The following is a 13,754-nucleotide window of genomic DNA, read 5'->3' on the forward strand; positions in this document are numbered from 1 at the left end:
TCTGCTGGTCAAAAATGTATCTTTTCCTATGGTCTGTTGGAAAGGCATGCAGCATAGCTACAGGAAGCACGGGTTTATGAAAAGCTGATTTACAACAAACGCTCGCTCGTATTTTCTGTCTCCAAACTGTGTCCCCACCCCCAAACCAAAACTGCTAAAGCAAACTCACGCGCACACAGACTTCAAAAGACCGCTAGTGACGTAATGCCACTTTCGACCAATCCGAGCGCTTCATCTGCAGCGCCAAGCTCCGTATATTCATCTGTTGAAGAAGCGCTGCTGTCTTTTCAGCACCACGGTGCATCACTTCGGAACTGCAAATTATCAAAGCACGTCTTCAACGTTACTGGATTTTTATTATCTTCATCGCTGTTTATTTTTCTTACGACTACAATATTTTTTATTTTCACTTAAAGAACGGTTTCAGTGTGGGCAGAGCAACGCAGTAGTCATATTAAACATAGTTTTAAATTATAAATGTGTAGTTATCTGTGTACTGTGCATATTTTGGATTTGTGGCGCTTACGTATGCAACCGTTCTTGCACTTCTAAATATCATATACCCTTGTATATTGATGCTTCTAAAGAGTAAATTGTTTTAAAATGTGCTTTTGACAGCTCCGCAATCCTGGACTACAACCATTTTTCGCGATCTGATTAAAGACGAAATCCAAGTAAAAAATCTATTCGAGATATAAACGATATATTACATTTGACAGCGGTGTTTACAGATATCACTGGAACTCGCAAGCTTATGCGAGAGAAGTTAAGTTGTTACAACAACCTGTAAAAGGTAGCTTACTGTAATCGTTATTATATTTGTCGGCATGCTCGTCTCCGTCGTTGGACTGCTGTACTTTTACGCACTGGGTTGTGGGAGAATTGTGCGAGGTCATGACGCCAAGGGTACCCGCTTCGTTTGCAGCGCGATCCCTAAAAACGTGGATCCGGGCTGCTCGCTTCCCCCGAATCCCATGCAGAGCACGAGCGCGCAGGAGGACGAGCTGAGGGGCACGGTCATGCAGCTGCGCGAGACCGTTCTGCAGCAACGGGAGACCATCGTCAACCAACAGGGCACAATCAAGGAACTGACCTCAAAACTTTCGCGCTGCGAGACCGCCGCCCTGGACACACTGCATGACGGAAAATATCCAGGGTCATGGAGACAAGACGGCAAAAACACCATGGGAGACCTCCCCCGGGACCCGACTGAGACTATCGACCACCTCGGGAAGACCATGCAAAGTCTTAAGGACCGGCTCGGGAATTTGGAGGTGAGAACTGAGAGATGATATTTCCATGTGCGCCAGAAAATATGCAATGCAAATGCTGGAATGAGCATTTGCGGATGCATGGTCTATTCTACATAGAGGCGCACTGACCACTTATAATTTAGTTTAGCCCAGAAGAGTTAAAAGTGGTTTCGTGTGGAAGAGTTAAGCGTGACACTATTAATTTAATCCCATCTTCGACAGAATAGTTAATATAATTAACCAAGTTAATTACTTTGAGTTAGGTAAAGACGTAAAAATCTGCGGTTTAACATTACAAAAAAGGAACACAATAGCGGTTTGTGTGCATGTATTATATTGAATTGTTGTTTGTAAAACTATATAGATAGATAGAGCACCCCTGTGTTTTCTCCAGGAGTCGCCTTTCAAACTCGAATATTTCCATGAGCACCCGATGAAATTCGTCTTAAAATGAAGGCATACACTTGCGCACATAGACTAAAACTAAATTCGTGAAATGTGCTTCACTGACCACCAGTGCGCATTGATTCGGTGTCGAGATGTTATCTGTAGCTGTATAGCTACACGTGACTCTAGAGTATAAACTACGATAGAATAGGGTATACTGATATCCGTTTAGGCACTACAAAATTACTTCTCGTTGCAATATTCCAGCAGCTAAGTTTCCCGTCGGACGCATCTCTGTTGCTAAGGCAAATTAGTAGGTATAAGAAACCTTATCCTTCGCAAAATATTCTACTGTACTTACGTTGATGTTAAAAGCGGGTATGTGCTTAACCGCATCCGTTGTGAAAAAATGAGTTGAGTCCTCTTAGAGCATGAATGCAAGCCATTCCTCTTGGATTAAACATACGCGCTTAATAGCACGTTAATGGAACACGTATTCTATTGCTTTTAAATCCCTATTTTGTCGTTCACTTCAAATGTGGTCTAAACGGAGTTTGAAAAGTTGCCATCTCAATCGGTTATCCAGAAACAGCCGCTTTTTTCTAATTCATTGGAACAATAGAAAATATTATGCCCCGGTTTTGGCGCGTTCAGTAGCCAACCGTTGGCGCAGGCTCCTTCCTGTACAAAACAGCCAGGGTACCAGGTTTTTCGGCCGTGCTCATTTTCAAACAAACACACGGCCGCCTTTTTGTCTGATACCATAGTTGTCTTTATTTGGATTTCTGTGGTTGTTAATGGGTGACTTGTAGTACGCATCATGCCACCACCAGAACATTCATGTCCTCGAGCTACAAGTGTACTGACACAAAGAGGGGACTGTTGGCTGTGATGTCGGGAGTGCTGTGCGGTGATTACCACTGTTATATTCCGTTTCTTGTCTAGGTCTTTGATATGTTTCCGTGTTCCATTGCTCCAGCCCCTTGGGACACAGATGAAAGCTTCCTTTAGAAATGTGACAAAACTGCATTTACGTTTGCCAGAGAAACAGGATGAATCTTATTAGTTAGAGACAGGACCCCAGGTGCTGTCACGCCAACATTTGTGCCTGATAACGGGCCAAAGTCTTGCCATCTGGTCAGTCTTGTTCTCCTGCTTCCTGTAAACTACAGGTAGGAGGACCCAGTGCAGGCACAAGACGAAGTGTCAAAGATCATGGCCAAGGCTTTTCCAACATGTCACCACTGGAAACTGGCTTGCTAACCCCCAGATAACCACAGGGGGTTGCCTGGGTGTATGGGCAATTCCACTGTTATGGATGTGACAAAATGACAAACAAAATCCCTCAGAAAAATGACTCCTCTTCCAGGATACATTTTTTTAATGCATATTATCATAGCACCCACATGTGGGGGAACAAATGTGACAAATAACCTGCGTTATGGATGTGATGCAAAACGGCAGGTATTTTGGGGAGACTACCCACTTATAAAAACTATAATTTTTTTATGTCTAATGCATAGCGTTTCATATCCATGCAATACAGGAGGCTTGGCTAAACCTAAAAGTAGCAATACTGAACATTTTATTGATTCTGAAATGGTTCTGATTGTCAGTTTTCACATTGAGAAAACCGTCTGAAATGGTTTTGAATGTTTTCAAGATGGTCGCCAAATAGCATTGATTTAAATATTAATGGGACAAATTTTGAAGCATTATTCTGTTGTTAGTCTACATTTTAATCAGATTTCAAAATGGTCACAATCGACTGTTTGTGACATAATAAGTTTAATTGGAAAGTAAGTAAGTTAATTTCTTCATGCTCAGGCTGACATCATTGTGGAATTGCCTGTATATCACACCAGTGCCTTTTCAGAACTGGGCCAGAGCAGGTGAACTTTCTTATCAAAACAAGGAACCCAAGCAACATGGATAACACCTATATTTGCACAATAAACTTGAATCCTATTTTCTGCAATATTCTTGGATCAGAACCAAAATCTAACTGCAATTCACAGATTTACACTGTGTTTATTCTGGCCGTATTACATGTGGTATTGCTCAGAAAAGCTTGTATTTGTGCCTTCGTATTGTCAGTTTGAACGTTTGTTAGCAGGTAGCGGCTAACGTGCTCATCTCTGTGCTGTACAGCAGCAGATACGGGTGAACGCTTGTTAGCGGGTAGCGGCTAACGTGCTCATCTCTGTGCAGCAGCAGATATGGGTGAACGTTTGTTAGCGGGTAGCGGCTAACGTGCTACTCTCTGTGCTGTGCAGCAGCAGATACGGGTGAACGGGTCTGCAGCGGGGCAGTCCAGCGAGATGCGGGAGGTGCTGAAGAGCCGGCTGAGTGAGCTGGAGAAGCAGCTCCTGGGCAAAGTGGCCGAGCTGGAGGAGGAGAAGTCCCAGCTGTACAACGAGACCACGGCCCACCGCCAGCGCACCGAGACCACCCTCAACCAGTTGCTGGAGAGGATCACAGAGCTGGAGAAAGGTGCGCTGCAACACACACGCATGCACGCACACACACACACACACACACACATTCATACACACACACACACACACACATTCATACACACACGCCCTCAAACACACACACACAGACACACATCCTCAAACACACACACACATTCATACACACGCCCTCAAGCACACACACACGCACATACACATATACACACACACACACACTCTAAAACACACACACACACATTCATACACACACGCCCTCAAACACACACACACATACACACACCCAAACACACACACACATTCATACAAACACACCCTCAAACACACACACACATATTCATACACACACCCTCAAACACACACACACACATATTCATACACACACCCTCAAACACGCACACACGTTCATACATCTCTATAATATCAGCATCTGCATATCTGCATACCTCAGCCGTCACTCACCGCCCGCCCCCTCCCCCTGCAGGAAGCAGCAAGTTTAAATCCCCGGAGGAGTTCAAGCTGTCCCTGCCGCTGCGCACTAACTACCTGTACGGGCGCATCAAGAAGAGCCTGCCCGAGATGTACGCCTTCACCATCTGCATGTGGCTGAAGTCCAGTGCCAGCCCCGGCATCGGCACCCCCTTCTCCTACGCCGTGCCCGGCCAGGCCAACGAGATCGTGCTCATCGAGTGGGGCACCAACCCCATGGAGCTGCTGGTCAACGACAAGGTGGGCCGACAGCGTCACGGTGCTAACTAAACCCCCTGCCTCATAGTCACTGAGCCCCACTGCCCCCATAGGAAGTCCCTCACTCATTCCCCCAATCACTGAGCTCCAAACCACACCCATAGGAAGTCCTTCACTTATTCCCTCTCAGTCACTGAGCACCACTGCCCCCATAGGAAGTCCCTCACTCATTCCCCCAATCACTGAGCCCCAAACCACACCCATAGGAAGTCCCTCACTCATTCCCCTCAGTCACTGAGCACCACTGCCCCCATAGGAAGTCCCTCACTCATTCTCTCAGTCACTGAGCCCTGCCGCCCCACTCTTCCCTGTCACTCAGCTGTGCTCCTGTGTTTGATGGTGCGCCGACAGCTCATGCCAGAAGGTTAGAACTTAGACAAAAGGGAAACATAATTAGAATCACTTTGACCATACCACGTTCACGCATGCTTGGAATAGTGGGTGTCACCAAAAAAACCACGATGTGTTCAGGCACCTCGGTCTTCTCCGGAGGTGCCCGAGATTCCGGAGCGACTACATTTATAGCCGTTCAAAAGTACACTTTCTAATTGGAAGTCGGAAACTGCCAAGACGCCATGAGAGCTGCATACATAAGTCTCTCTCTGCTCGCTTTCATTCAGCCTCGTCCCTAAGCCCTGCCCCTCTCTGTTATTAAGCCCAGTCCCCATGTCCTGCCCCTGAGTCCTGCCCACTCTTCTGGCCCGCAGTCACTTAGTTTACCCCCTCCCTCCCCCTCCCCTACTAACACTGGGGCCATGTCTGGATGGAGATCTGAAGCTTTCAGAAAAAAAAGTAGGAAAGTCATTCCTGTGAAGGCTTAGCTCAGCGAGCTCTCCAGCGACTCCCACAAAGAGCATTCATAAACACTCGCTATGTCGAGCCTGATTACACGACATTAAACTGCATCCGTTTAGTGTACAGAACCACTTTCCAGCAGCACCGACTACAAAGGAGAGTTAACACACAGAACCGCACGCAACTGCAGAACACCAAGCGCTGGAATCAACAGCGCTGTTAGCATCAGCATTTAACCCAGCCTTGCAAATTGCCTCCTTCACACTTTAGATTAAACTCATAAGACACGCCGCATAATTAAACTCACACATTTGTGGGAGGGATGTTTGTGCGGTGTGGAAAAATGTTGCGCGCCACAAAACGGTGGATAAAGGATTTCAGCAGATGGATTTTTGCCTAAGGAAAACAGTGTTGGAGGCGGTTTGTCTACACAGCTCCTTAGTGCGCTTGAATTATACATGTGCGCGGAGGGCACATGAAGGAAGGGGGGGGGGAGAGTAAGTGAGAGTAGGTGAAGAGAGAGATTAGGGGAAAGAGAGAGTAGGGGAAAGAGAGTGAGAGTAGGGAGAAGAGAGAGAGAGTAGGGGAAGAGAGAGAGAGTGAGCGTAAGGGGAAGAGAGTGAGAGTAGGGGAAGCGAGTGAGAGGAGGGGAAAGAGAAAGAGAGAGTATGGGTAAAGAGGGAGAGAGAAGGAATTGGAGGGGTTTTGTTCGCTTGTTAGTACTTATGAAATTTCTAGCAGGCGAGCGCTTGCCAACATGCAGGGCGGTGTTATTCCTCCCAACGTACAAATAAATTTGATAGAAAGAGATGATATGAGAGGCAGAAAGAGAGGGAGAGAAGGAGAGGGAACGGGGAGGAGGCAGACGGAGGCCGTGAGAGAGAGAGAGAGAGAGAGAGAGAGAGAGAGAGCCATCCTTTGACTGCGATTGCTATGAATGGAGGAACTGAGCTCATTGTGCGTTCTGGAAAAGAGTGAAAGACAGAAATAAACACTTCAGCCATGAATGTGCACACTCTCTCTCTCTTCTTTCTCTTCCCCTCTCTCTCTCTCCCTCTTTCCATATTCAGCATCTCCGTTGTGATCATTATTATAGCTCATTGAGATGCAGCCACAGGGCATTAGAGGCTGGCGGTATGTCAAAAACAGATGAAGCTCTAGACCTTGCCAGTGCAATTATTGATGGAGGCTGAAGGGACTGGGTTTGAAAGAAAAAAGCCAGCTAATTAGTCTTTCTAGAGCAGAAATCCCGGGAATGAGCTTACTTTATTCTGCGTAGCGAGGGAACCGCGTATATAAAGCAAAAAGAAGTATTTCAGAATTGAGATTTCGTTGTGGATTTTTTCCCCCTCAACTATCCTGACAGAATACCTTTTTTACCTGCCGAGAGATGTCCAGTTCTGTGTTGACTAAATCTACTGTGGAACAGTTTCCTTTCTGTTGCCATAGAGAAAATGTTATTGATCGATCTTCATTTTCTTCATCATACCCCTCTCTATTGCTGTCTATAACATTCCCATTTCTACAGCATTTGCATATCTATTACATTAATGTTCCCATACGGTGCTCTGGTTTGTTTTTGCCTCCTTTTTTCTTTCATCTCTCGACTCGTATTATTATTACGATTATGTATCGAAAATGGCATCAGGGTCTCATACACAGTTGATACTGTACGCCTCCTTTCCGTGCTGCCCTGTATTTTCTAAATCTGTTGCGCTATTCTTTGCTATTCTCTATTGTCTCTATTGTCTTCTGTTCCTCCTCCTCCACCGCAACCTTGTTTTCTTTCCTTATTTATACTCCTCTGTACTTTGGCGACTATGTTTTGCTCACTGCCTCTCTCCCCCCTGCTCAGGTGGCACAGCTGCCCCTGTCAGTGAGCGACGGGCACTGGCACCACGTCTGCATCACCTGGACGACCAGGGACGGGTACTGGGAGGCCTACCAGGACGGCGAGAAGCTGGGATCCGGCGAGAACCTGGCCCCCTGGCACCCAATTAAACCAGGAGGAGCCATCATCCTGGGCCAGGAGCAGGTGAGCTCTTCTCACGCGAAGCTCCCCCCCCCCCTCCTCCCCTCGCCCAATCCCCGCGGGGACCAGGCGATGTCACGCGGCTCAGACCGGGGTTTCCAGGGGATACAGTGCCGAGGGAGGGCCGGTTTGCGCATGAATGAGGATCCACATCCTCTCTAAAGTCATACAGCGTTTGGCGCTATCATTATTGTACATACATTTATTTTGAAAATGATTTTCGTATTAATATGATGGATTTGTAATTTTCCGTGGATTTTATTATTTCTTCTCTGATGTTCCTCTTCATTAATTTAAATAATATCCTATAATAAATTATGCAACACATTCCATTGGGATTTTGGTTTCAAGCTCGAGGATAGAATTCTTAGGAAATGTTGAATAATAATTATTATTTTTTTTACCATTAGACTGGACTACATATTTCTCTAAACCGCTAAATAAAAGCCAAATGTATGTTTTCATAAATAAATACAATGCGTTTAAAATCTTTTTTTCTAAAACAGATAAGGGAAAGGGATTAGCTGGGACCCAACCATGATAAGGGCGTGAATTTGAATTTGAGAGAAAAAGCATTTTTGCATTGTTGGTCCTTTTTGTCCCTGGCAGGACATCGTAGGGGGTCGCTTCGATGCCACGCAGGCGTTCGTGGGGGAGCTGAGCCAGTTCAACGTGTGGGACCGCGTCCTGCGGCCGGCCGACATCGAGGGCCTGGCCAACTGCTCGTCCTACATGCCGGGGAACGTGGTGCCCTGGGTGGACAGCAACGTGGAGGTGTTCGGCGGCGCCACCAAGTGGGCGCTGGAGATGTGCGAGGACAGGCTGTACGACTCGTAAGGAGCGCAACCCCACAGAGACGCGGAAAAAACCCACCCCCCCCGTCCCGCCCCTCCCGAGTCACCCCCTGCCGAGTCACCCCCTGCCGAGTCACCCCTGCCCACCCCCGTTTACGACCTACTGAAGCAGCCGTGGTTTCACTGATCGCAGGTCACCTGTAACCCGCTGCTGGACCTTGTGCCCGTCTCGAGTGGCCGGTGACTGGGCTTCGTCATTTCAGGGGGAAGGCAGTCTGTTTGATGTGTTCACTGTGTTCAACTTATATGCATATGCATGTGAGTCAGCTGTTGGTTAGCGAATCGTCGGTTTCGGTTGATTTTTCTTTCGCTTGCGTTGTCGGGCTTTCTGTCAATGTGCTGAAAATTTTACGCCAGATAAGGTTGCACTTTTTCCTTCTGAATGACGACTATTTTTTGTGCGACTCGAGGTTTTAAAAAAAAACTTTTTACAACTGGATTTTGGAATATTTGTACTGTAACTGTTGTTTCTATGTGCTTCTACATCAAATTACAACATGCAGGTGCTGATTTCTCATGGACAATCACAGCCAAATCCTGATTTTATGTCATTGTCCAGTGTGACCTGTGTCTCTGAATTAACCAGGAACACTTGAGAACACTGGAGAGGACTAAGAATGTGAACACAATCCAACTGTGCATTGTACACTGCCACAAGCGATCAGAATGTATGCGATTTGAACAGGACACAAGCACACATACACGCACCAACACTAAAGTGTACGAATGCGTCAGACCTGGGTCAAATATTTTATCGGGAATTTTTTGTGTCTGAGACAAACTTCATTTGTTCAGTCGTGCCACTTTTGCTCTCCTGGACAGGAGCACACTTTTTCCAAAGTCAATGTAACAGCAGCCTTACACCAGTTCCGAGAAAGAAAAAAAAGAAAAAAAAAAGAAAAAGCATTTTGTTTGCTCAAGATACTTTAGAAATATTACCAAGGAAACCGACGGCCTCTTATGACACATGAGTATGTTTGATGAATGTGTTCACTACCCATGGGGATGACCCTGCTAGGCAGTGTGTACCATGACAGATATTAGACTCAGCTCTATGCTCCTTCTATCACCCCCATATTCGCCACTACAGGAGGCTCTGGTTATTACCGGAGTTTCTAGTGCATTCTACTCAAAACCATATCGCACTGGGTCACTCCCAAAAGACGCATGAAATTTCTATGTTTCAACGTCACAGCTAGGAAGGCGGAACCTGATATAAACACAACACATCCGCCACATCTGTGATAGTACCGGTGAAACTTTAGGACTATGAATGTGTAGTTAGCGAGAACGTCCTTTATCCCAAAACTAGGAATTATCGTCGGCTTAGCCCCTGAGCTACAGTGGCACACGGGCCAGCATTGTCGTGTGTGCGGTTCTGTACATCTGTGTGGCAATGCTCCCTGCTCTGATGGATGACCATTACACACTGTGTGCGTGTGCGCTTTATGGCCGACGGCCCTGGGTCCTGTTGCTTTCATAACGCCGCACTAGCTGCGTCTCGCCACGACGGCCTTGTCGACTCGCTCTCGCTGGGAGAGCATTTGCCAAATAAGTGAGGAAAAAAGAAATCACTTTAAATTGAAAAATATTTCGTTTTAAAATCTCACCGGTCTGTGGCTGTATACAAAATAAATGCTAGCCAGGCCACAGTGTGTAACTGTGGTGTCACGGTCCTCACCTGTTCAGGAAATTACCAAAGTCGCACCAACATCACACACCGACCAGGAGACTGCGTTCCATCTCAGCAGGTCCTCTCCCTCTGAGATTAACGGGTTCCTGGGTGAAAGGTTTTTTAAAAAATGTTTTTCTGTACTTGGCCTTCATCATGCCAGTTTGATGCCAAAAGTTTGTGAGCTTGTGCATGTGCGGTTGTCTGGATTTGTTTTTGTTTTGTTTTTATGCAGTATATTCTGATGTTAAGTTAGTTGTGTTTGATTTGTTCAGCAATGTGTGATCTTTATTCATCAAGATATGAGGGAGGGGGAAAATAATGAATGATCAATCTGGTAGGGTAATAAAGCTGTCATTCATGCTGAGCAATTTGTAGCTTGCATTTCACATATTTTTATGATGTCACTTCATTCACAGAAAACCAAAAGAAGCTCCACAAGATTTCAATTGGCAACAGCCAATAGAACAATTTTGACCATGCTTCTTAGATTCTTGAGTTTCTTTGGAAATTTAGGCAGAAAGTATTCAGCACTCTTCTTGGGAATTGTCCTATTGGTTGTTGCCAATTCACACCATGGTTTGCGGAGCTCCTCACATTTTTTTATTGGCGAGGTGACATCACCACCTTCATCCCAATAAAAAAAACCGGAAAATGCAAGTTATAAACTGCTCAAAAAAAGACCGAGCTAAAGCAAGGTCTGTATAAAATATGTTTTAAGAATGATTCTGAGGTTTGGGCTGAAGATAGTTCAACAGTTGAAATGTTGGGGGAGGGAGGGTTGTTGGAAGAATGCCTGACCAAGCAAAATAATATTTGGCATGCCCTGTATTTCTCTCAGTTTTTAAAAACAATTATTTTAAAGAAATTACATTAAGTTTTTATGAATAACTGAGAAAGCGTTTATTCTATGTGCATAACTCATACGTTTTTTTTGTAAATGTATCAATTGTTCCGGAAAATACTATTTTTAAAAAAATAGAAAAATATATGATGTATATATGTACATTTCTACTGAGAAACTGAACTGTTTGTTTGTTCATGTGTAATCGCATTGTTGCTCTGTGCTGGGGAGATGAACATTAATGTTATTTTACCTCGTTCCCTGTCCTGTCCTGGGTGAACCGATTCTCTCTATTTTTGTAAGCAGAAAAGCTGCTTTGTGGAGACCTAATTCTTTTACGCATTGTAAACCCGCCTCCAAGTCACCGGTCCGGCCTCCCGTGCAGGGCTTTCGTTGATTTGCTCTTTTGTCTGTTTGCTTATTAAATAAAGTTTAATAGTTAAAGTTACGCTTCCTAAAAATGCAATTTGACGTGAAGTCTTTTGTGGGCATCGGTGAAGAGGAGGTGAACTCTTTAAGGAACACCACAAAGGGGGTTGGAATGTTAAGCGCGCTGGTACAGACGCACTAACAAGGCGGTTAAAAGGGCAGAAACTCATATCCACCCAACGTGGGTGTCGTACTGCTCGGAGGCGAAGTTTAGAGCTGAAACTTCAGAGCGCAGAGATGTGCACTCTACACAAGGATGAGGAATACTGAAAAATCTGTCAGCCAAAAACACACGTGCCCACGCGCCTGCTCCCTCCTACCCCTCCCGGGCCGAGCTCCTGTGATGTCATCAGCCGCGACCGAGATGTCTCCGAGGCTTCACTCTACGTCAATGACATGCTTCATACATATTACTCAAATCAACAGTCAATATTTTTAATATGTTAAGTTATTCTCTCAGCAGAGAGATGATCTACAGAGAACACGTGAATGGCATGCGTCAGAGAAGTGTGGTTACAGGGTAAAAACTAATCAATAACATGCGTCACAAACACTGAAGGGTGGTCAGTGAGTAGCCTACAGTGTAAATACACATAACATGCGTCACAAATTCTGGGTCGGGATAACGGAGGCTAGCTTGAGTGGGACTGAGTGATCGTGAAGGTAGCAGGAGCGACCTAGTGCTAGACGCACACATGCACAGACACACACACATACGCACGCATACAAACACGCACGCACAGATGCACAGACGCACACACACAAACACACACGCACACACACACGCACAAATGCACGCACACATGCAGGCACGCACACATACACGCACAGACACGGGCACGCAGAGCTGGGTTCTGCTGGATCCCTGTAATTAGCTCACATCTCTTTTCTGCTCTTGGGCTCCTCGGGACTCATTAGAGCTATGGTCTCCAAGCAATAATAAGCACTCCTGCAGCCCTTTACTGCAGCTCTGCAATTAGCACTATACTCACCGTACAAAACCCAGTACAATCCCAGATCCACACAAAGATCCACTGCTGTGACATGCAGGTACACAGGCTACGCAAGGATATTACACTCACTTGCACACACATACATGTGCACATACACATTTAAACAACATACATGTGCACTCAGTGATCACTTTATTAGGTAGACCTGTACACCAGCTTGTTAATGCAAATATTTAATCAGCCAATCAGGTGCCCCTCCGAGGAATCGCCACCTTAACGTGGTGGAGGGGTTTGTGTGTCCCGGTGATCCTGGGTTGTCGGGGGCACTGTTAGCCCCCAGTAGGGTCTCCCAAGGCAAATTGGTCCCGGGGGAGGGGCCGGACTAAGAGCGATTCAAAGACTCCCATGACACGGCCACACAAAGACCAGTTACCTCGCCCGGAAAAGGGAAACCGGGGCCCCCTGCTGGAGCCAGACCCGGGAGGGGAGCTCGTCGGCGAGCGTCTGGTGGCCGGGCCTTATCCCATGGGCTCGGCCGGGCACAGCCCGAACTGGTCACGTGGGGTCGCCGCCCTGTGGGCTCACCACCTGCAGGGGTCGGCATCGGAGTCGGGTGCTTTGCCCAACGGGCAGTAGGCAAAGGCGGGGATCCGGGCGTGCTGATCCTCGGCATCGCAGACTGGTTCTGGGGACGTGGAACGTCACCTCTCTGGTGGGGAAGGAACCGGAGCTAGTGCGGGAGGCGGAGCGGTACCAACTAGATATAGTTGGGCTCACCTCCACGCACAGTACTGGTTCCGGAACCAAACTCCTGGAGAGGGGCTGGACTCTGTTCTTTTCTGGAGTTGCTCAAGGTGAGAGGCGCCGGGCGGGTGTGGGGAGACTCACAAGCCACCGGCTGAGCGCCACTGTGTTGGAGTTCCACCCGGGGAACGAGAGGGTCGCCTCTCTGCGACTACGTGTCGCTGGGGGGAAGGCTCTGACTGTCATTTGTGCGTATGCACCAAATGGCAGTTCAGAGTATCCGGCCTTCTTGGAGTCACTGGGTGGCATTCTGGAAAGGGTGCCACCCGGAGACTCCATAGTTCTGCTGGGCGACTTCAACGCTCACGTGGGCAATGACGGAGAAACCTGGAGGGGGGTGATTGGGAGGAACGGCCTGCCTGATCTGAACCCAAGCGGTGTTTTGTTATTGGACTTCTGTGCTGGTCATGGATTGTCGATAACAAACACCATGTTCGAGCATAGGGTAGCTCATAAGTGTACTTGGTACCAGAGCACCTTAGGCCAAAGATCGATGATCGACTTTGTGGT

The 13,754-nt window shown here is 46.8% G+C and overlaps 1 protein-coding gene across 1 annotated transcript; it reads left to right on the forward strand.

Moving 5' to 3' along the window:
- Positions 1–328: 328 nt before the first annotated feature.
- On the forward strand, positions 329–8,525 carry nptx2a (neuronal pentraxin 2a). The gene is made up of 5 exons (XM_061224879.1): positions 329–1,274; positions 3,917–4,133; positions 4,599–4,843; positions 7,512–7,691; positions 8,298–8,525. The coding sequence occupies exons 1-5, from the start codon at positions 828–830 to the stop codon at positions 8,523–8,525; spliced, it is 1,317 nt and encodes a 438-aa protein (XP_061080863.1). The 5' UTR covers positions 329–827.
- Positions 8,526–13,754: the final 5,229 nt, after the last annotated feature.

The sequence above is a fragment of the Conger conger genome, chromosome 16, assembly GCF_963514075.1.
Source record: "Conger conger chromosome 16, fConCon1.1, whole genome shotgun sequence".
NCBI classification, from domain to species: Eukaryota; Metazoa; Chordata; class Actinopteri; order Anguilliformes; family Congridae; genus Conger; species Conger conger.